At 39.8% G+C, this 24,588-nt stretch overlaps 2 protein-coding genes across 4 annotated transcripts in view; one reads left to right on the top strand and one right to left on the bottom strand.

Moving 5' to 3' along the window:
• The window catches only part of TMEM184C (transmembrane protein 184C), a 30,833-nt gene extending 21,522 nt beyond the window's left edge, over positions 1 to 9,311 (top strand). The window contains exons 5-10 of the mRNA XM_055550856.1: positions 1,702 to 1,776; positions 3,251 to 3,344; positions 6,232 to 6,344; positions 7,578 to 7,677; positions 8,187 to 8,358; positions 8,578 to 9,311. Coding sequence (XP_055406831.1) covers positions 1,702 to 1,776; positions 3,251 to 3,344; positions 6,232 to 6,344; positions 7,578 to 7,677; positions 8,187 to 8,358; positions 8,578 to 8,843 — 820 coding nt within the window. The 3' untranslated portion in view covers positions 8,844 to 9,311. The remainder of the gene's footprint in view (positions 1 to 1,701; positions 1,777 to 3,250; positions 3,345 to 6,231; positions 6,345 to 7,577; positions 7,678 to 8,186; positions 8,359 to 8,577) is intronic.
• A 587-nt stretch (positions 9,312 to 9,898) lies between these two features.
• Positions 9,899 to 24,588, bottom strand: part of PRMT9 (protein arginine methyltransferase 9) — a 33,738-nt gene continuing 19,048 nt past the window's right edge. For 2 of the 3 annotated variants that reach the window (XM_055550836.1, XM_055550837.1), the window contains 4 exons: positions 21,917 to 22,634; positions 16,075 to 16,228; positions 11,314 to 11,436; positions 9,899 to 11,025 (listed from right to left, as the gene is read on the bottom strand). In XM_055550836.1, coding sequence (XP_055406811.1) covers positions 10,810 to 11,025; positions 11,314 to 11,436; positions 16,075 to 16,228; positions 21,917 to 22,634 — 1,211 coding nt within the window. In that variant the 3' untranslated portion in view covers positions 9,899 to 10,809. The remainder of the gene's footprint in view (positions 11,026 to 11,313; positions 11,437 to 16,074; positions 16,229 to 21,916; positions 22,635 to 24,588) is intronic. The other variant, XR_008703638.1, reaches the window with a different exon arrangement.

The raw sequence follows: 24,588 nt of genomic DNA, 5'->3' as shown, positions 1-24,588 counted from the left end.
GCCTTCTGAGTCTGCTCTTCTCTGCTCTTCCCTCACTTGGCATGTGTGTTAGGCCTTCTGAGTCTGCTTTTCTCTGCTCTTCCCTCACTTGGCGTGTGTGTTGGGCCTTCTGAGCCTGCTCTTCTCTGCTCTTCCCTCACTTGGCGTGTGTGTTAGGCCTTCTGAGCCTGCTCTTCTCTGCTCTTCCCTCACTTGGCGTGTGTGTTGGGCCTTCTGAGCTTGCTCTTCTCTGCTCTTCCCTCACTTGGCATGTGTGTTAGGCCTTCTGAGTCTGCTCTTCTCTGCTCTTCCCTCATTTGGCGTGTGTGTTAGGCCTTCTGAGTCTGCTCTTCTCTGCTCTTCCCTCACTTGGCGTGTGTGTTGGGCCTTCTGAGTCTGCTCTTCTCTGCTCTTCCCTCACTTGGCGTGTGTGTTGGGCCTTCTGAGTCTGCTCTTCTCTGCTCTTCCCTCACTTGGCGTGTGTGTTAGGCCTTCTGCGTCTGCTCTTCTTTGTGCCAGCATTGTTGCACTCTGGAAAATGTCTTCAGGTCCATCTTCCAGCTCATTAATTCTCCACAGCCTTCAAAGGTATCTAATTGACCAATGCATTTGCTTAGTTTCCTAGTGGTCTAAAGTTTGTTTTGACAATCAGTTCACAGAGCACTACAGGTGGGAGCACAGCGTGTGTGGCCCAGACATTGTCATCAGGAGTTCTTGCTGCGCCCCCAAGTGCAGCTCCCGGACCACCTCCCCAGGGGCACTCGGTTATCAGTGGGAGTGAACGACCCCGGCACAGAGAAGGCTCTCAGCATGTGGAACCCCATCAGCTTTTAATTCAGTCCTGGTAACTCCAGGCCTCAAGATGTGTGTGTCAGACTCATTCTTCTCAGTCTAGATGTAATTCTTAAACTAGGGCATTTATAATACATAGAATTGATGAAGGAGTGTTAAATAAACATTTGCCTTCAGAGCATCTTGGTCTTTTTAAGAAAGTTCCACAAGGCTCTCAGGTAGAGGGCCTTTTTTTTTTTTGGTGGTAGCTGTTTGGGGACTTTTTTGTTTTGTTTTTGTTTGTAGATTTTCCCCTACATTAAGTGAGCTCAGTGATTAAAAACTGTTTTATGCAGGATCTTTGTTTTGTTCTTGCAGAGTATCTAGTCAGTGATACTGTCTGGAATGATATATAATGGCCAAGCTTGAAAGGAAACTGAATCCTAAATGTAAATATTATTTTCTCAATACACTTCCATATATGCAAGCCTACATGTAATTTATTTGTTACTTGGTTTTTCTTCCAGAAACACACAGGGACCCACTTCCATTCTTTTTGTTTCTGTTCTGTGCTGCACTACTCAGGAATTTGAAATTAGACATAAAAAGGGAAATCTTTCAGATGTCGTTGTTACATAATTTAAAAAACAGTATTTAAGTAATGTGTTTGCTTCCATCCACATTCTTCCCCAGTAGCCATTTAGAATGACTAAATTAAAAGAATTATTCTAAAAGGAGTAGATGTATGTATATGTATAATTGAATCACTTTGCTGTACAACTGAAACTAACACAACATTGTAAATCAACTATACTACGATAAAAAATAATTTTTAAAAATTAAACATAAATATGGCATCATTTGTCAAACTGATTTTAATTTGCGGGCTTTGGAGAAAACCTGATAGTATGAAATGAGTAATTCAAATGGTGAATTATTTTTCTTTGACAGAGTATTGCTGTTTAGATGCAAACTGGGTGTCTTACAATATACAGTCGTCAGACCATTCACCACCATCATTGCTTTGTGAGTACACAGAACGCACATTATTTTGTTTTTTTTAATTCTCACGCTCTTACCTAAGTGAAACAACTGAGTAGAAAGCACATAAAACTTGTTGCTTGTTTATAACACATCTAGTCTTTTATAAAAACAGTATGTATAAACCCTACTATGTTAGAATAAATAAGGTGACCATAGGAATGGTCCAAGGAATCACCATATAATTTTTTTTAAATAATATTCCCTGTAGAGATTTCTAGAAAGCATTTTCAAAATAGTCTTTTTCAAGTATGCACACAGCTTTACAGAAACATCTAGTACATGAAGTTGAAGTATGCCACTTGAGATTCATTACATGGCTTGATTTTCTAAATGAATACTGTATTTTAAAGAAGAAAACATATCTTTCCTTTTTAAAAATTCTGTCAAGTCTTAGCATTTGAGGTAAAACGGGGCGTCATTAAGCTGCCTGGTAAAAACTATTCCCTAAGAATGTAAGAGCATCAGATAGACTGTGTGTCTCATCTGCTTGTCACGCTAGCCTGCTGTCTGCTCACAAGAATGGGAAGAAAGCTGAAGGAAGCATCCAGCTCTTTATTCTGCTTTTGTGCTAGCAGTTCTTTAGCAGCATTTGCCTTGGAATTAAGATTAATTTACCTTTTTTTAAGGCTACTTTATTTCTCTGCTGTTTAGAAATTGGGTAACCAAACAAGTAAATACTCAGATCTGGGTTATCATAAAAGTTGCCTGCAAAACAATTTGGCAGAAAAAAATATAGTTTAGTTATAAACCTGCATTACATGTTTTTAAAATTAGGCAGCATCATTTTTTTTAATCTAATAATTACCCTTTCTAATTCAATGTTTTTGTCTTTTGGATTTATTTCAGATTGGAGGGATAATCATATGGTACATCTCTAGAAAAATGTTTTTAATTTTTGAACCACCTCTATGGCCAAAATCAAGTGATTATCTACAGAAACTTTGAAATAATCTTACTTCTAAATTTAAGTATTGGGGCTTCCCTAAGCGGGCCAGTGGTTAAGACTCTGCACTCCTACTGCAAGGGACATGGGTTCAATCCCTGGTCAGGAAACTAAGATCCCTCATGCCATATGGTAGGAGAAGGCGATGGCTCCCTACTTGGTACTCTTGCCTGGAAAATCCCATGGGCGGAGGAGCCTGGTAGGCTGCAGTCCATGGGGTCGCGAAGAGTCGGACACGACTGAGCGACTTCACTTTCCCTTTTCACTTTCATGCATTGGAGAAGGAAATGGCAACCCACTCCAGTGTTCTTGCCTGGAGAATCCCAGGGACAGCAGAGCCTAGTGGGCTGCCGTCTATGGGGTCGCACAGAGTCAGACATGACTTCAGCAACTTAGCAGCAGCCATGTGGTACAGCCAAATTAATTAATTAAAGTATTGCTATCAATGTTGTATTTTAAAATATATTTTTGACTTAGTTATTCATAAAGTCTGATTTTTACCATCTTTTTTAGAGTCTGTGAGTTACTTGGTATATATGATGAAGGGAACTTTAGCTTTTCAAATGCTTGGACTTACTTGGTTATCATAAACAATATGTCTCAGTTGGTAAGTAAATATTCATCTTAATTGTACTTAATTTACATCTATAACTAAAATTTTTTAGGGAAAGTTTCTTCTGGAATAAAGCTTAATTGTGACTTTAATATTGAACTTGATTTGTAGGAAGAACTTGAAGAAACTTTAAGTCTTTATACATATGCAAAGATATCATATCTGTTAATTATCTTGTGACTTATACATTGAATTTTTATGTAATGTGGCTCAGGGGCACAGTGTTTTTTTTTTAAACACCAAAACCATTTTGTATTGGGGTATAGTCAGTTAACAATCTTGTGATGGTTTCAGGTGAATAGAGAAGGGACTCAGCCATACACATGCATGTATACATTCTCCCCCGAACTGCACTGAATTGTTGATTGTATTTTTTCATTGGTTCTGGTATTTATTGCATAGTTCTATGGATATGTCATTAATAAAAGCATAATGCCTCTCCTTAAAACAAAAATCCTAGGTATATTCAATAAAAAAATGTCTTACTGGTATATGACAGTGTAGGGTTTTAATAAAAGTGGGAGAGTAAAATTCTCTCATATATTTGGAATTAAAAATTGAGAATGCCAAGTTTTAAAAAATGTTATAGAAACTGAAATGAATCCTTTCAACTTAAGGTGCACTTTATTGAAAATCTTTTAATGTAAATGTTGCGATTTTTTAAATTGTAAGATAATTGCTTTACAATGTTGTGTTGGTTTCTTCCATACAACAACACAAATCAGCCATAATACACACAGACACACACACATCTTCCCTCTCTCTAGAGCCTCCGTTCCCCTCCTATCCCATCCCTCTAGGTCATCACAGAACACCATACTGTGCTCCCTGTGTTACACAGCAGCTTCCCACTTGCTAATTATTTTACACATGATTATGTATATATGTCAGTGCTACTTTCTCAGTTCGTCCTACCCGCTCCTTCCCCTGCTGTGTCCACAAGTCAGTTCTCTACATCTGAGTCTCTGTTCCTTCCCTACAAATAGGTTCATCAATACTTTTTCTAGATTCCATATATATGCATTAATATAGGATATTCATTTTTCTCTGACTTACTTCACTCTGTATAACCAACTGTGGGTTCATTCAGCTCATTACAACTGACTTTAATTCTTCCCTTTTTATGGTTGAGTTATATTCCATTGTATATATGTATCACATCTTTATCCATTTAATCTGTCGATGGATGTCTAAGTCGCTTCCATGTCCTGGCTATTGTAGATAGTGCTGCAGTGACCATTGGGATACACGTGCCTTTTTGAATTGTGGTTTTTCTCAGGGTATGCCCAGGAGTGGGATTTGCTGGGTCATATGGTAGTTTTATTCCTAGTTTGTTAAGCATTCTCTATACTGTTCTCCATAGTGGCTGTATCAATTTACATTCCCACCAACAGTGCAGTAGGATTCCCGTTTCTCCACATCCTTTCCAGCATATATTGCCTGTAGTTTTTTTGATGATGGCCATTCTGACTGGGGGAGAAGGCAGTGGCATCCCACTCCAGTACTCTTGCCTGGAGAATCCCATGGATGGAGGAGCCTGGTGGGCTGCAGTCCATGGGGTCGCTAAGAGACACGACTGAGTGACTTCACTTTCACTTTTCACTTTCCTGCATTGGAGAAGGAAATGGCAACCCACTCCAGTGTTCTTGCCTGGAGAATCCCAGGGGCAGGGGAACCTGGTGGGCTGATGTCTATGGGGTCACACAGAGTCGGACATGACTGAAATGACTTAGCAGCAGCATTCTGATTGGTGTGAGGTGTGCTGAAAATCTTTAGTGCTTTCTCCAAAATAATAGTTTAGGTACAGTGGCATGCATGTGAGTTATTAGAGATTTATAATAAAAATTAAATGCTTGTGTATTCAGAGCTTTTCCACATGTTTGTATTTTCTGGAACCAACAATTCCATTTTGGGGAATGCCTCAAGAAATGGCCAGAAGTACTTTTGCTTTCAATATGTTTGTATAGAAGGCCTATTGTTTACAAAAGCCTGGAAACAGTCCAAAGTCTAGTGATGAGAACTGGTTAAATATTCTGTGTCCTTCCATTGGTCAAAACATTAGGCAGTTATTTAATCAAATATACGGAAAGGGGTACTTTAAGTGGAAAAACATAAAGCAACAAAATTTTATACTTATGATACCTGTTAAAAACCATATTATGTGTAGAAAGGAATGGTTGGATGATGGGACTATGAACAACTTTATACTTAACTGCTTTCATATTCTAAAATATTATAAATAAGCATTTTATAATGGGGAAAGTAAACTTTTAGAAAAATGTTTATTGCTGTGCAATGCTAATTACAACTGATTTTTTTAAATAATTACTCTCTTGAGCTGCTAATTACCTTTAAAAAGTAAATTCAGCAGGATTAACACACTGCCCTCAAGAAAAATGGTCTCCCTGATTCCTTACTTTTTGATTTCACGGGCATAGTTTTACTGAAATAGTACTTATTTAACGTGTTCACTTACAAATAATCTATGTACAGTTAGTGGTAAGCTCAACCCTTATAAAATGAATGGTAACTTGTATATAAAAGCTGTTAATAAGCAGACAGTGTTTTTATTTTGGTTAAATGAGAGCCTTTTCTTCCATTCACGGCAGTCACTTCTTACTGTGTTTTTTTGTGGGCCCTGTAAATGAACAATTAAAATCATTTTCAGAGATGATGTTACACGTCTCTTCTGAGAAATTTCATATTGGATATTTGCATCCATAGTAAACTATTTAAAAGCCTCTTGTTAATCTAAAAGGAGCATAATAAAGCCTAGAAAATTTTGCCTGAAAAATTACTCTGTGCCAGGTCTGGTCTGTGATTTTGGTATTTCTAATACCGAATTTATTTATTCTTATTGAATATGTTTGATTGTTTCTAGTTCGCCATGTATTGTCTCCTGCTCTTTTATAAAGTGCTGAAGGAAGAGCTGAGTCCAATCCAACCTGTTGGCAAATTTCTTTGTGTAAAGCTGGTGGTTTTTGTTTCTTTTTGGTAAGTGTTGCTTTTTCTTGCATGTTGCCATTTTCTAAAGGGCAGTTTAATGAGAATTTGTAAGTCTTAATATGGAAGAGGAATTAAAATGTCTACTTGCCTTTTTAAAAGTTCATTCTTTTAGCCGCCCTTGCTTTTTCATAAATAATCAAATGGTCACCTAACATTTATAAGAAGAAAATAATTTGAGACACTAAATGTCAACACTAAGGGAATCATTAAAATAAGTCATGGTTTTTTCATATAGTAGAGTTTGGAAGATACCCATGATATAGAATACTTAATAATGTGAGAAAATATTCATTAGTAAAAATTTTAAAACAGACAAAACTGTTCATGGTCCCAGTTTAGTAAAGGGGGGTGGGTGATAGGGGCCTGGAAACAAATATACCAAATGTAACAATATACAAATAATACAAAGTGGGGGGAAGAAAAATCCTTGCAATCCCACCACCCAGAATGAATGACACTGTGCTCCACATCATTTATAAAACCACAGAAAGAGCGTCATACTATAAAAACCTGTAGAACTCAATGTTTAGTATACTGTAGTTATAGTTCTTTGTAAATACAGTGAGAATATAGTTTTGTTGTTACTGGGTTTTTTGCTTTTGCCATGCACAGTATTCTAATGTATGGATACAATTTTTTAATTAGTTTCTTATTGACATTTAGATTGTTCCTAATTTATTTTTTTACCATTACAAGTAATATGGAAGTGAATATTCTTGCATATAGATATATGAAACCTTATCTCATTTTAGCTGTTTAACAAGACTGGTTCCAAAAAAAAAAAGACTGGTTCCAAAATGTTCTTTAAAATAATCTAAATAACCAATTTATGTGTGCATAAATTAACATTTAAGTATCTTTCCTTTATTTCATTTTAAATTCCTATTGTGTAAGGTGTTAGGCATGGTCTGTGTATAGGACCAACTTAAAATATGACGACTTATGCACACTTTCAAAACAAAAAAAGACTATAAACCAAGTCCCGAAGTTCTAAGAATACAAAATCAAAATTCATATAATGAAACTGTACTGGACGAGTCAGTGTGTAAAGCAGATGTATCTAATGCAGTTATACAGTGTCTTCGGGAATATGCTGAAAGGCAGGGTGGTCGTGGGCCACAGGTTGTGCTGGGGTTTCACTTTTTAAATGGCGTATTTTTTAAACAACTGCTGGTTTTATGCTTGATATAGATTTGGCGTTTACCTTTTCCTAACATATAGGCAAGCAGTAGTTATTGCTTTGTTGGTAAAAGTTGGCGTTATTTCTGAAAAGCATACATGGGAATGGCAGACGGTAGAAGCTGTGGCCACAGGACTCCAGGTAAGCAGTGCCCTCTGACTCCCAGCAGAACTTTGCTTTGTTGCGTGTTTTTACATATTCTCTCCTGAACCTGGCAGCATGCACGTATGCAGGCTGTGGGGCTAGAGTTACCTCACTTTACACATGAGGGAACGGGGAACCCCACAAAAATTGGCCCTACTTCCTGGTTCTTCTACAAATTAGTAACAGAACCTAGATTTTGTTATTCCTACTCAATTTCTTTTTTCTGCATTTCTCCAAGTCCTTGGATAGTGGAAGAGAATACATTGTACTTGGCCAAGAAATACCTGTGGTGATTGAAGTAGTACAAAATTGAGTTAAACTTCTGGCATTTTGTGTTTTTATGAAGAGGTCAAAAATCGTTATTTTGGAAAATGAAAATATGAGGACAGTCTTGTGAGGGAAAAAACAGCTGTTGATACATTTTTGAAAAGAGACATAGTGCTTTTTGCCTGCAAAACTAGATTTAAAATCCAGTATGGCTGATGATGATGTTGCTGTTGTTGCAGGACTTTATTATCTGTATTGAGATGTTCCTTGCTGCTATCGCTCATCACTACACTTTCTCATATAAACCGTATGTCCAAGAAGCAGAAGAGGGCTCATGCTTTGATTCCTTTCTTGCTATGTGGGACGTTTCAGATATTAGGGATGATATTTCTGAACAAGTAAGGCATGTTGGTAAGTACCAGCCATTTTATTCGAATAGGCTATTGGAGTTCTCCTGTCCAGTCTGTAGAAGAAGTTTTTGAAAAGCCTTTGTGTAAATGGGTACCACAATAAGGCTCTCCAAATTGGGAGGGGGGGAAAGGAGCTTAACGTTTAGCATGGCAACATCTTAGTGGATTTAAAAATAACCTAACTATTGGCTAACTCGGACACTTTTATTTTACTTTAAAGGAAGGACAGTCATGGGACATCCTAGGAAAAAGTTTTTTCCTGAGGATCAAGATCAAAATGAACATACAAGCTTGTTATCATCATCATCACAAGATGCACTCTCCGTTGCCTCTTCAGTGCCGCCCTCACCCGTGGGTCACTATCAAGGGTTTGGACACACCGTGACCCCCCAGACTACACCAACCACAGCTAACGCATCTGACGACACAGGTAACGATGCTGCAGGAGCGAGAGAAGAGTCGTCAGAGAAGCCCGTGGCCTCCTGAGCAGTGTGCAGCAGCAGACTGTGCTACTACCGTGTTACTTCACTACCTGGTGTCCCGTTGCTCAGGATCTTGTGCTTAGGACAAGCCATTAATGATGGAAAATTTGAACACAACGGCAAAAACCAGGTACAGCCACCGGATTTATACAACTAGGTTTTGTATATCACAAATAATCAGTCTAAATGTCCTAGACTTAGACTTAACACTACAGAGTATCACATACTCAACTGGTAGACAATGACTACTAACCATTCCTGACGTTACTTTATCAAGAGGAGGACATTTTAAGAAATCTGTGCTTCCTACCACTGCTGCATGAATACAATGCTCTGGAACTAGCAGAAAGTATAATTCAGAAATGCGAGTTAGTGGACCTCAATCATAATCATGTGCCATATATGCTTACCTAACAATTATTTCTCTATTTCTCAAATGAATGTCTTTCAATAAATGAGAATTTATCATTTATTTTCTGCAACCTTTTATGTCTCTTGTGATTAGAGGCACAGCAGAAAAACTTAAGCCCCCAAAATTAAAGGGTTGAAAATCATTTATCTACAATGAGAGATGCCTGTGTCTTACATTCCTACTAGGAGAAATGTCTAGGACCTAATCTATTAATCTTAAAACAACTACTGTCTAAAAAATCATTATCTGCACCAAGGCGAACAGATTAATAGGTTATCTAGGACTTGGAGATGAAAAGAATAAACTGGACGAAAGAGTGGAAGAATAAGAAACTTGGGACAGATAAACAGAGCCTGCTTTTCTTTAGGGCTACTAAAGGTGTCAGCAAATGTAAATCTGGGCTGGGTGGTCCTAACTGTTTATCAAACCACAGTCACAAGACTTGCACATCCTCTCTGGGAGAAATTTACTACTTAGGTTGGATAGAGTTCCTCTAATTGTTAATCACAACCCCTTGCGCCTAACATTTTACACTGAAAATAAATATAGAAAGTGCCAGAGCAGTATGTTGCAAATAGCAAGGGCAAGTATTTATTTCTCAAAATCTATGCTTTATATATTTAAGCACACACACAGGTACACAGTAATTAGGTACAAAGTTTTTATTGTCTATTATAAACGAAACATTTCTACTGAAAGTTAAGTTGGGCAGTATAACCCTAAAGGCAAGGAGAACAGGCAGTGTGGAGAGAAGGAAGGTACATCTTATTTTCTGCGTGGCTCACCTACAGAGCACACAGTATATACAAAGCACGATAATCTTTATTAATCTCCCTATTTCGGGTCTGGACTAATTTTTTTTTTTCTACTGTGTATTCACATCAAAACCTTTAAAAATACTGGTTTAGGTTTAACCCTTTCTGAATTTATCAGCTTTAAAATTTTTCTTTGCCAAAGGCAGACCAGGAAAAATGCTGCCTCCTAAGATTTCTTTTGTCCTTCTTTTACCCTGTAATTACATTTAGGCTGTAGCTTAAAAGTCTTAACACAAAACTGAGAAGGTGGCTCAGAAGTATTTCAACATTTACAAGAAGCAAGCTGAGAATTTACAGGTAAACATAAACCCTCAATCTTCAGTGGAAACCAACTTTTTGAGGTATCCTCACCAAAAGTTCAGATTTAAGGAAAATAGCCAAGATGTCTAAAAAATGGATAAGAGACTCAAAATTCCTTATCTTTACAGCTTTAGAGTACAGACTAACAAGTTTGGCAAATTTTAATTATAATAAGTAAAACCAAGCAATAAAAAGTTCTTAATTTGAAAAATTAATGACAGCCTTTGCCAGAAAGGAAGTCTGCAGTAAGATTTTTGTAATAATGCTACTCTTTAGTTAGGGTCTTTAAATACACTTTATTAATGTCAATGTTTTAAAAATATTTGACCATTTCAAGGACTAAAATACACCTGCATTTTATGGTTACAATCCCACTACTAATTCAGACTAGAACTGGAAACCCACTGCTCTACTTCCACACTTTTTCATTAGACGTCTGCTCTTCATTGCTTTATGGTGATGCTGACGTTGCTTTTGTGGTGCTGGATGCTGAGTACAAGTTCGTCTCCCATTTCCACTTGGATGGGATTATCTAAAACAACTGCGGCCTGCTTCCAGTGAGAGGCTTCACTCGAAGTATCTAACCTAATCTCATTGTCGAGGTACATATGATACCAAAATGGAATGGCGGTCACTTGTCCAGATTTACAAATGCGTACCTATGAAAATTAAGAAATCGCAAGAATTTCATCAGATGGAGTAGACTTGGATAAGTCTTTGTCTTTTTAGTAAGATTTAGATCCAAATTTTATAAAGAAATACATTTAATCACCCAATTCAAATTAATACCAACCTATTCTAGTCACTGATATTTACCCAAACTCAGGTCTGCATACTGTTTAGAAAGTAACATTTAAATTCAAAGAAAGTGGCTAAAGCTATTTTAAGTATGTAAGGTATTACATAATTTAAGATAGTTCTGAATATGACAAGAATAACCATTTTACCTTTACTTCTCTGTTAGAGGTGTTCAGATATGGCGTCATTAAGTCTAGTCTTAAGAGTTCCACTGGTTTACTTAAAGGTATACAAGGCAATGAGGACAGGTCCAAAAATACACGTACAGGTACCTAAACAAAGTATAAAATTTTTGCTTTTAATTCAGTCCTTTTTGTGACCCAAGTTTCTTGTTTTGTACTTAGCTCAATGATATGGTGCTTTTTATATCAATAACCTCATTTGCCACATCAACCTTAAAGCAAAAAAAGAAAGACTTCCACGATTCCAGTTGTATAAGAAGAATGAACAAACCAAGTTCTAGGTTTGTTAAATAATTTTCTATGATTTCAATTATCTGTAGATTCTTTGCTTGGATAAAAGCAGATTAAACAGCTCCCAAAACTGTTAAACAGGGATGTGCTTATGTGTAAAGATGAACTAATAAGCAAACAGCACAACATTAATTATTATACTATTTAAGAAAATATGCCAAATTCTACTGAACAATAGTAGATTTCATTTTGAAAATTGTTTATTATCTAGAAGACAGTGGTTCTCAACTTTGCAAATTATGATTTAAAAAAAAAAAAATCAATCACTTCCTTAGTGGCTCAGACAGTAAAGAATCTGCCCATAATGCAGGAGACCTGGGGTCTATCCCTGAGTCAAGATCCCCTAGAGGAGGGAATGGCAACCCACTCCAGTATTCTTGCCTAGAAATTCTATGGACAGAGAAGTCTGGCAGGCTACAGTCCATGGGATCACAAATAGTGGGACATGACTGAGCAGCTAACACTATGATGAAATCTGTTGCATCAGTTTTAGTAACAACTGAGAAAGTGAAAGTTGCTCAGTCGTATCCGACTCTTTGTGACCCTATGGGCTATACAATCCATGAATTCTCTAGGCCAGAATACTGAGTGGGTAGCCTTTCCCTTCTCCAGGGGATCTTCCCAACCCAGGAATCGAACCCAAGTCTCCTGCACTGCAGGTGGATTCTTTACCAGCTGAGCCACAAGGGAAGCCCAAGAATACTGGAGTGGGTAGTCTACCCCTTCTCCAGTGGATCTTCCCGACACAGGAATCGAAGCAGGGTCTCCTGCATTGCAGGCAGATTCTTTACCAACTGAGCTATCAGGGAAGCCCTTAGTAACAATGAAACCTTCCTATTAACTTTTAGCCTTCTCATTTGAAATAGAGGAGAAGGTGATGGCACCCCACTCCAGTACTCTTGCCTGGAAAATCCCATGGACAGAGGAGCCTTGTGGGCTGCAGTCCATGGGGTCACTAACAGTCGGGCCTGACTGAGCAACTTAACTTTCACTTTTCACTTTCATGCACTGGAGAAGGAACTGGCAACCCACTCCAGTGTTCTTGCCTGGAGAATCCCAGGACGGCTAGTGGGCTGCCATCTAAGGGGTTGCACAGAGTCGGACACGACTGAAGCGACTTAGCAGCAGCAGCAGCACTTGAAATAGAAAGGAAACTTGTTTTAAAAGTGCCCTCTTAGGGGTTCCCTGGTGGCTCAGTGGTAAGGAATCCACCTGCCAATATAGGGAACACAGGTTCAATCCCTGATCTGGGAAGATCACACATGCTGTGAAGCAACTAAGCCTGTGTGCCCCAACTACTGAGCCTTTGCTCTAGAGCCCGTGTGCCACAACCATTAAGCCTACATGCAGCAGCTGTTGAAGTCCAGGCACCCTGGAGCCCATGCTCTACAACCAGAGAAGCCACCGCAATGAGAATCCCACACCCTGCAACTACAGGGTGGCCCCTACTCTCCCGCACAGCAATGAAGATCCAGTACAGCCAAATCAATAAAAGTGCCCTGTGTGCTTTGAGTAATAGAGTAGAGAACAGCTGTTTGCAGGGAAACAGGACACAGATCCATCCACCTCTCCCTGGGCATCCCACCTTCCCTACCCGTAAAACAGCACTGCCATGCTCTTGCCAGGACTCCTGCCCTGTGTCACTCTCATAACCTGCACGCTAACCCTCACAAGCTGCATCCATCCCTCATCATCTGTCCTCATTTCTGTTTCTCCAGCAGCCTACTGGCTTCTCCTGTCATCGTTGCCAATCTTCCTAGATTTCCAATCCAGAGCTCATCACTTTGTGAGTTCTCTAGAACTTAGTTCTCGACTCTATATTCTCTTTCTACACATCCCCAAAGTGCTTTCATCCCAGTCTTATGCTTTAAACATCTGCCAAATCTGACTGCCGAATTTATATCTCTAGGCTAGCTATTTCTCTGAATTCTTATCCAACTGTTTAATGAGCCCATAAAAACACAAGCACAGCCTGACCCTCCTGCTATTTTCCCCTTATCAGTATATGGTAACTGTCCTTCCAGGCGCTTCCTCATACCCCAGGTCCAATCTGTCACAAAACCTACCTTCAGAATACGCCAGCAGTCTGAACTGTGCACCACGTCCATTGCTACCACTCAAGTCTAAGCCACTCTCACCTCTCCCCTGGATTATGGCAATAACCTCATGCCTTTGCCTGGTGGCTACAGTGGTCTCCAACACAGCAACCACAGCAAGCCTTTCAAAACAAGTCACACCTTATCCCTCCTCTGGCCAATACCCTCCAGTTTTTCCCCACCCCTTTCAGAGTAGAAGCCAAAACCCCACGATCCCTATAGGAGGCTCCACAGGATCTGGCTCCTGATACTTTTCTTACCACATCCTTCACCTGACTCTTCCTCATGGTTTCTGCCATTTTTGAGAACTCCAATCATGCTCTGTCCGCAGATCTTTGCACTCGCTGATCTTTGGACTTTTATATGGTTTGTTTCCTGATTTCTCTCTGATCTCTGCTTAAATATCACTAATTATCCATGAGTCCTTTCCATAGGCATTACCTAAATAAAATAGAATATCCCATACCTCCAACTCCATTATCCTCTAACCTCACTTCTCATTACCTATCATACTAATCTTTTCACTCCTTTGTTTATTGTCTGTCTCGTTTATTTACAATCAATTTGAATACCAGCTCCATGAGGGAAGAAACTTCTAATTTCATAACTATATTCCCCAAACCTAAAAGAGCACATGGAGTCTTAGACATTTGTTGAATGAATAAATTTCTGCTGTTTTCTGTATCACTTTTTTTTAACCTCTCATTCTGTCTTGTTGGTTCACTCGGTTGTCAGCGTAGTAGTCAGCTCATCATCACGTTAGATGGGAGAAGGGCAGGGCAACCCACTCCAGTTCTTGCCTGGAGAATTCCATGGGCAGAGGAGCCTGGCGGACTACTGTCCATGGGGTCACAGAGTCAGACACGACTGAGTGACTAACACATTCATACAGTAAGTGGGGCTTACAGGTGGCTCATGGAAAAGAATCCACCTGCCAGTGCAAGAGATGTGGATTCGATCCTTGGGTCGGGAAGATCCCCTGGTGGAGGAAATGGCAACGCACTCCAGAACTCTTGCTGGGAAAATCCCATAGACAGAGGAGTCTGATGGGCTACAGTCCATGGGGTTGCAGAGAATGGGGAAAGCCTGAGTGACTGAGCACACCACAGAGGAGGAGACGAGACAATAGCTCAGAAAATGAGTGAGCGGACTAGGAAAGGTAAAACTGCCCAGCGAGTTTATGGAGCCTCCTGAGGTGACTGGTCATACGTTGAGGCCACAGTCAACATGCTCAGCTCCGGGGGTACCGGTGTAGAGAAGGCAGAAAGTTGGGTTTAACCAAGGTGGGACTGCCCCAGGCCAGCAGAAAAATGGCAGGGAAAAGATACATGAAAAATGTATCGACTGTGGAATATAAGCTGTTGAGGATTTGAGGTGGGAGGCAGGGTGAAAAGATGGCAGGATTAAAATATTGTAGATTCTGATGGAATCAAAGAACTGTTGACATCAGGATCAAAGAAAAGCTTGACAGTAGAAGGTGGTATTTTTGGACTACAAACTTACACTTAGACAGTAGAAGGTGGTATTTTTGGACTACAAACTTAAACTTATGTCTTCTGGTAAGTACGTTTTCTTTATTAAACTCTCCAAAAAACTGAGATTAAATAAACTCCAAAACTTTAGCCTGCTCTGAAAAAAATCATTTCCTCAAAAAAATTATATTTGTTGAGCAAATACTGTTCATGCAAGATCTAACAATGCATGTTCAAGAGCTCACTACCACCTATAGGCTTTAGATATCACTCCTTTAATTCAGTACTCAACACCCCACTTCCCAAAGTGCTGTTCTGGCTTACTCAGAAGATTCCACCTCTTCCCAACCCCAAGCCTCTTCCCTAGACATTCCATCCACTCCACAATTACAACTGACAAATTCTACTTTGCTGCTGGTACTTTTGCCAGCACTTTATCCTTGTTTTCCGCGCCCCTTTTCCTTGAGCTCCTACACTCACTCCTGCTCCCTGCGATCTGAATGCCCGGACATGAGCTGCTCCCGCCTTCCCCTGCCAGCCTCCAGTCTCAGTGTGATTAAGGGCTCATGTTGAGAACAGAGGTCTCCTGGTGGCTGCTTTTTTAAGGCAAGGATCATAATTTTTCATAAACCCAGTACCCTATTTTCATTTACAACATTGGTTCAGAACAAGAGTTGTAGGCTTCTGTCAGGAACAACAGAATTGTTGGCTATACTAACCCCAAGGTTTGATTTTTACCACTAGTAAGTTCCTTGGCTCTAGAAAACAGTACCAGAGCAATCCAGTTAAACACAGTGACTATAAACCTAGAGAGAGAGAGAGACTGTGGGTGACGGCCACCGGGCTGAACTTCTGTTGGAAACGCTCACCTGAAACTGGTTAATAAAAGGCGCTATGTTGAAGCCAAGAGTTCGTTCTGAACCCTGCACGGCACTCTCCTCCATCAGAGTCTGCGATTCCACGAGCAACCCAAACATCAGCACGTACTGGGGAAAGATCTTGCCTCCAGACTGTAGCAAACACCTGGAGGAAGGACAAATGCTTTAAAAAGCATCTTGATGCCCTACATTTTATAAATATCAGTAACTAAATCATTGGGGATCTAAGACAGTATACAGTGTAATGGTCTTTAGACTGGTAGCTGGCTGGTAGTTCACAATGGCAGACTCGTAGACCCCCCTGAAAAGTAACCAGTGAGCTGCATGAGTACAAGTTTTCAGGTTCAGGAAGAGTCATCAGTGACTATTAAAACTAGAGGCTGAAAGTTTAATTAGGACAAGGATATTTAAAAGTCTCAAAGTTTCACCCCCATAAATGACTTATTACAAAGGGAAAATAGCAACTAAAGAGTGGAAAAACCTGATGGATACAACTTAAACCAACTGATCTAAATTCACACCCACAGATCTAGGATAAAGCAACATATATGCCTCCTAATGTGACCAAACTTGTGTGGTCTCTAAAATGAATAGTCTGACTCTAGTAAGAAACATGAGGAACCTTTTACAAAATAAAAGGCCTCCACTTTTCAAAACTGTGAATGTCATGAAAGACTGAGGAGCTGTTGCAGAACAAAGGAGACTGAGACTAAATGCAGTGTGTGACCCTGGACTGAATTCTGGACCTATGAAGGGCATTCCTGCCACAAACGGTGAAATATCTGAGTGAGACTGTTTCCCTTAGATATCAGTACTATAACCATAGAGATTTCCTCATTTTGATAAGTGTGTGATGATTGTAATGTCCTTTTTCTTACAAAATACACACCGAAGTATTGAGGGGTACAGGAATATGGTATCTGAAGCTTAAAGTGTTCAGAGAGAATACTAAAGCATATGTGGCAATATAGTAACAATCTGTGACCCTGGATGTAGGGTTCATGTGTGATTTTTTGTACTATTCTCTAACGTCTCTGTAAACTTGAAATTATTTCAGAATAAAAAGTTAAATACTCTGAAAGGAAAAAAAAAGTGATTAAAAATCCAAATACTCTAAAGTATATGAATAAAGGGCTAACAAAACAGCTTCTCTTCCTACATTATCCTGGATTCACTTTCTGTTTCCCTGGAAATTCTATAAAGGTGGAATGTCAGCTGAGTTATCAACAACACTGCTTATGATGACAAAAGAAAAGTTTTTCCATGTTTCTTAATGGGTAGATGCACGTGGACTAAGAAAACTATAAACTAGAGACGCCTGATGGGAAGGTACACCACCTCTGGGCTTCCCTGAGTGGGGGTAACTTGTAACCACGTGTTCCTATTGCTAGAGCTTGGAAGCTATGCCTATGGGAGAAGTTCCCATCTGAAATATGAGGCTCTTAGGCCAAGGCAGTGCCCACGCCCACATATACAGTCTTGTTTCCGCAGCCCTGAGCTCTGTGGGAGGTGTGAGAGCAGTGCGGGGTGGGGTCCGGGGCGGGGGGCGGGGGGTCTCCTGCTGCCATCAAGTGAACCAGACGTGGAGGATACTCTAAGGTACTTTAATCATTTGCCACATTTGAAATCAAATGTTAAATCCCTCATCCTTACTGAACAATCCAAATCGGTTTCCACTTGAACTCCTAGACAGCTGGACTGCATACTCTCATATATACCTTTCATAGTAAGCTTTTACTCTTAAATATTTCTAGTCAGTAAGGATCTATTTATAAAAATACAGGACAAAGTTTCTGACCAATACATTTGTGCATACCTAAAAAATTAGTTCCTATAAGTTTCTAAAATTGTTTGCTATGCAGTTTTCCTGAATAGATCATTAAAATCTTGACAAACTATAAAACATCACATTCCTCAAAACCACTTTGGCACTTCAGCTCTTAGTTTAAAATTATTTTAATATTAATTCTGTTTTTACTAAACTGATTATCTCAATGATTTAAAATGATCTAAAAGCAGAATATCAACTGAATAACAGTCAAAAGACATGGCAACTAAATGTAATACAGACCCCTTGATTAGAACTCGACTGGGAAGGAAAAAAGCAATAAAGAGTATTACTGGCATAAGCAGGGGAAATTTTAATACAGACTATCTGTTAAATAATAGTATTTGATCAGTGTTAAGCTTCCTGAGTGTGGTCATCTTACTACGATATGCAGGGGAAAGCCCTTGTTCTAAGGAGACATGTGCTGAACTGTTAAGGGGGAAGGTAAGGAGGCCAACAACCATCATATGGTTCAGCAGAGAAAACAGTCTCGTGTTTGCTGCTCCTTTTCTTGCAATTTTTCTCATGTTTGAAATTTTTCAAAGTAAAAAATTGACAGAGAAGTTTACAAAAGTTAAACAGGCTGCTCTCATAACAACTTTCCCTAAAGACTAGCTGATAGGGAGCCAAATCATAACTAGGTCATTTCATGAGCAAAGAATCTGCAAAGAGAGAGAGGAATACTAAGTGTAATGGCATCAGACTGACTGAGACAAGTCTTCATCAGAAATCAGAAATCTGTCTTCACGAAACATAAATACATGATCATTTAAGTTGTGATAAGTTCTTACATAAATTAGCCTAAAAGGGGCCCCCACTGACCCCAATGCTTTACTCATTTTCATTATTCCTGTCCTACCAACTTTTTTTTTAGCATTTTGGGTAAAGTCTAGTAGAAACTGAATCTCCACACAATCAGTAAAAGTACATACCTCAACAAAATCACACAACTCACAATCACACAGCTCTTAACAAAATTCCAATCTATGCCTTTACCAAATCATATACAATTTTAACATCTCCCTGAAGAACTGAAAAAACTTACCCATTTCCCTCAAATGGATCAAGTTTAATCCTGACAACTCACGGTACTAAATTTTCTGAACTGAAGTTCTCTGCTAATCGTGATCCATTTAAAGGAAACCAGATCTAATTTTTCTTAAGATCACCAAGTCTCAGATGAGATACTAAGCTGCAGCGTTGCATGATGCCTGACTAATTCCACCCACCCCTATACCGCCACAAGAGGGTAGTGTTCCATGAAATCAGTAAACAAAAAGCACACAGGTCAGTAACAGCCAGCCTGCTGCCGTACAACCTAGGAGAGAGAACAGGAGGGCGGGTAATACAGGTAAATCACTTAGGGAGCAACCAGAAAATCAGGCCAAACAAACTGAAAAATACATCAGGCAATACCTAAAAAGAAAGGCTGGATCATGTACTAAAAGCCATGCCAGAGATGAAGACTCCACGAAAGCAAGTATGCAAAGTATTTTAAAAGGCCATGTTCACACTATTTTAATCTACAATCTTGTACAAATCCTTCTTCCTCAGTGTTAACCATTACTAACTGGAATGTGTCTTAGTTATGTGTAGATAAAACAGTAACTCCCTGAAGCTCTGCTTGGCTTTACTGACACTGTTGTGTTGTCACACCAAGGCAGCTGCCAGACTCCTCAGTGGAATCCTCTGCAAAGCCAATAATATTTCTGAACCATCTGTGCCTTCAAGGAAAAAAATAAAAATTGTTCCAACTCAAAAGTCTAACCATAAATGGCAAAAATTCTGAAGAAACTCTTCACTGTTTCCTTGTGATCCAACACAAGTGTTTTAAAACGGGTTTAAATTTTAAAAAGTTCACCAAGCTTTTAAACTGTCTCCTGTATTTTAATGTAGTGGGACTGAAAAAAAAAAAAAGAATAAACATTTAAAACAGTAACAACAAAGGAACTTAATAGTTTGTGAAATGGCTGGTTTTTCCCTTGACCTTTCTTTAGGAGGGTTGGTATCCAGTGATGTAACAGACGCCTTTTATCCTTATCCTAAAAACAATCTCTCCTCCCAACCCTGAACTTCATCCTCTTTGACCGGTCCTGAGGCCTCTCTGCTGTCAGTAACTAAAGATGATGATGAAAGGCCTGGGTGAGAGTCTGCACACCACTGGCCCCACGACCAAGGGAGGCCGTGTCCACCTCCAGAGGAGCTGGTAAGGAGCCCATGCACAAGCTTCGGCTGAAGGGACGGACGCTGGTTCTCTCCCATTACTCAGGAGGTGTCCGAGGGAAGAGCGGGAACACTGGCTAACACGCTGATCAAAGGGCTACAAGCCTTTTTTTTTAATTGATTTATTTATTCTTGGCTGTGCTGGGTCTTCGGCACAGGCTTCTCTCTAGTTGCAGAGAGCGGGCTTCTCACTGCAGCAACTTCTCTTTTTGCCAAGGACGAGCTCTCGGGCTCTAGAGCACAGATTCAGCAGTCGTGGTGCACGGGCCCAGATGCTCTGCTGCATGTGGGATCTTCCCTGACCAGGGACTGAACCCATGTCCCTGCACTAGCAGGTGGATTCCCGGCCACTGAACACCAGGGACGCTCGCTACTAGCATTCAGCTCCCAAAGGTGCCAAACGTCCTGCGACACACTGTCCCCCTCCCACCTCTCCCTAAAAGCCGTCCCGCCCAAACCACTGGGAGGACCCTCCCTCCACTCAGAGACATACGGAAGAGGAATTGTGGGCAGCATGTAAGTTGTTTCCCACTAAAATAACTCATCAGTCCATCTATGCGAGGATAAGCAAAATGCGACAACATAATACATACAAAGGAACATTATTCCACCTTAACAAGGAAGGAAATTCTTACATGTACTACAACACGGATGAACCTGGAGAATAATATGCTAAGTGAAATAAGACAGTCACACACAAACCCCAAAAACCGCATGATTCCAGTCATATGATGTAGAATAGTCGAACTCACAGAAGCAGAGAGTAGAATGGTGGTTGTAAGCAGCTGGGGGGAGGGTGGGGTGAAGGATTACTGTTTAATGGGTATAAAGTTTCAGTTTTACAAGATGAAAAGTTATGAGAATGGTTGGAGGTAATGATTGCACAATATTACTAAAATATTTATAATAATACCACTGAACTTAGAGATGGCTAAGATGAAAAATTTCATGTTATGTTCATTTTACCACAATAAAAAAAAATCAGAAAAAGAATTAAATCAAAACTAAACTGTTAGGAAAATAGTACATCTTTCCACGGTGATTCTGCCAAATAAGTCAAACCTCATTTATATGACAAATTCGGAGAGCTAAACTGCCTTCAAAGTCCAGTACCCCTCATTTCATAACTGAAGACAAGAGGTATTAAATGGCTTACAGAAAATTTTACTACTTTAGGAATTCAGGGACAAATTCGAGACTAGATTCTAACCCTTTCAGCTCCTTGTTCTACAATCTATCTAAAGTACACCTGTTTAAAATTTTGAGAGAGAGAATGAGTGTATATTTCTACGTATGCCATGTATGTCAGACCTCTATATCCCCATAATCTAGGGTATGTACAAGTTTGTTTTAAAGAATAGAAAATGGTAGTGATTTTGACACCTGACACATCATATGAAAGGGTAAATGTGGTTAACGAAAGAAAATGCATATGAAACCTAAAATATAGTTAACTATAGAAGCAAATGCTTTTTCCCCAACAATCTGCCTTCTGCTGCCACAATTAGGTCTGTATTCTCACCAGTGCTCCTATACTGTTTGCATAACAAAAGTTAAAACCTATAAATTCAGGGGGGATTCTTTTGAGGGGGGGGGCGGGAAACAACTCAATAGTAACATGTATGGAAAAAGAAAGACATGAAGTCACAGGTCCTGAAAAGCCAAGCTTGAGGAACACACAATAATCATGACTCATTCATGCAGTTACACTATTAAGGAACTAAAAGAGTTTACAAGAAGTCTGAGCTCACATAATCCACAGGTTGTATTTTGGTGTTTTACCTGGATATTGCAGCCTTTTCCATTATTTCCTGCTGAATGAGTCCAGATGGCTCAATGACATCCAATATAATTATACTCCACAACTTGTCTGATTTTGGCCTTTGCAACACAGCAGACTCATCTTCCACGTGTCTCAACCAAAACTCAAGTGTGTCTTTAGGAAAGTGATTGGCTTCACATATGAGGTCCAGAGTTGCACGATGCTGGTCTTTCTCCACAGAACTGTAAGGTTTAACCTGCCCGAGGGTGCCAGCAATTACAGGCAGAACAGAGAAGCCCTCAGACACATCTAACACATACAAAGGCTCAGGGGTGCTCTGGTCAGAATTACTCGGTCCACTTTCACAGCTCATCTCGTTATTCTGACACTGAGTATCCATGGCCTGACCCAGTTTCTCAGGAGTCAATGAAGACAACACTTTCTTCATTGCCATTTTAAAGCCTTCGTGGTATGGGATGTTATTAAGCAAAGCAATTTCTGTGGATTCCAATACACATAGCTGCTCCACAACATCTGGCTTACTGGTCTGAAGGTTGGCCAGAGCGCTACAGAGTTCAGCCTCATTTCCGAAAGACAGCAAGTCTTTATTCCTGGTAAAACTTTTCCCGACCTCCATCTCATGTTCTGAATGGAAGACACTGATACTCTGGATTCTTAAGTAACAATCTTGACAAGACACTTCCATCATCACCTCGTCCCCAGGCTTTATCCAGTAGTCTTTGTAAAACAGGAAGAAAGGAAAAAAAAATGTAATCCATGACTATGAGTGTTTATAAGCCCGAGGATCACACAAACACCTCGGTCCTCCCTCCATTTTTTAAACAACTACAGGAAAGACTACATTTACGGACTTAATTACAATTAAGTGAATTAATCTATGTTTAAAAAAAAAAAAAAACTAGGGAAACGCCTTCAGCTTTACATAAGGAAAAAATGAGGTTTGAAGAGCCAGTTAACTTACAGCAAAACCGACTCAACAGCTCGTTACTGGACCCTGACTAACAGCGTTACAGTGCTCTTACTGTCCTCACTACGTGCCGTCAGTGACCCCAAAAGAGAGGCTGGGGAGCACTACAGGAGACTCCCAATCTCCTTTGTAAATGAAGCCAGCAATCACAAAGGTAAATGAAATTCAGAAATCAATACCAAACCTCACTTTAGCTTAAAGGGACATTCTTTTCTCTAGAGAAATTTCTGAAAGAACAAGGCAGCGTTCAATAGCACCTTATCAGTAATATTTCTTAACTGTATTTAGATATCCTTGAATGTTTATAAATTTGAAAATGTAAGGAAGGACTGAGTCCTACAATAAAAACTACATCGTGGACTTCCCTGGTGGTACAGTGGTTAGGAATCTGCCTGCCCATGCAGGGGACACAGGTTCGATTCCTGAACCGGGAAGATCCCACATGCCATCGGCTCTAAAGTCCACGACTACTGAGCCCACGCTCTGGAGCCTGTGAACTGCAACCACTAAGCCCACAGATGCAACTCCTGAAGCCCGTGCGTCTAGAGCCTGTGCTCCGTACAAAAGCAGCCACTTGAAAGAGAAGCCTGGGCACTGCAAAATAGAGTAGCCCCCTCTCATCACAACTAGCAACGTGGACCCAGTGCCACCAAAAATAAATACATAAAAGTAACAATAATAAAAAGACTGTATTGATGAGCTTTCACAGGTGGTAAAACTTTAAAGTGTAAACATGTAATTGCTCCTCCTTCTCAGCCATAGAGCCAGCTGAAAATACAAGTTACCTTTCTTGTGTTTACACACTTAAAATATCCTTTCCCTAAGGATTTTTTTTTCAATGCCATCTAAGTTAGTGAGAGTTAGAATAAATAAACAAAATTTTTAAACGCTGCTTATTCAGCGCTAGTCACTACGGTAGGCCTTTCACCCCTGGTGTGTCTAATAACTCCCACAACAGTCCTGCGAAGTAGACAGCACTGTCAGCCCCTCACGTTTCTTTTCAGCACGACTGCAACACCGCCTACAGGATCCCAGCTCCCTGACCAGGGACTGAAACCGGCGCCCCCACGACAAACGCTGGGAGTCCTAACCCCTGGACCACCAGGGAATTCCCAGCACCCTTCCATTTTTATAAATCACATAACAAAAGCTCTAAGAAATAACCAGCAAGACCAGCCAACGAGTCAGTATTAGCAAAGATCCGATTTCAAATTTACCTCATTGACTCTAGAACCATATTCTGCCACAATACTATACTGATTCCATGACTTAATGGCCTTGCCAAATTAGATCCTTGATTGAGAGACTATACAGAAGTAAATATTACCTTCCAGTTATAAAACAGTAGAATTTTTCTATGTAATACAGCTACTGTAAACTATACTGAACCACATCAAATTACTACTAAAAACTTTCTTTATAAAAAAGTTATCTTTGGGACTTCGCCTGGTGGTCCAGTGGCTAAGACTCCATGCTCCCAATGCAGGGGGCCCAGGTTCAATTCCTGTTCAGAGAACTAGATCCCATATGCCACAACTAGGAGACCCTACATGATAAAAAATAAATATATTTTTTAAAAAATAAGTAAATAAAAGGTATCTTTAACATAAGACTTCCCTAGGTAAGTCCATGGATTCATGAGCTCTAAACTGCAAGATTTTGTATTTATGTGAGTGTGCCTATTTTTAGGGCCTGGGGCTCCAC

The sequence above is a fragment of the Bubalus kerabau genome, chromosome 16 (assembly GCF_029407905.1).
Source record: "Bubalus kerabau isolate K-KA32 ecotype Philippines breed swamp buffalo chromosome 16, PCC_UOA_SB_1v2, whole genome shotgun sequence".
NCBI classification, from domain to species: domain Eukaryota; kingdom Metazoa; phylum Chordata; class Mammalia; order Artiodactyla; family Bovidae; genus Bubalus; species Bubalus kerabau.
The sequence above is the reverse complement of the archived record's forward strand: the minus strand, read 5'-3'. Positions and strand labels throughout refer to the sequence as shown.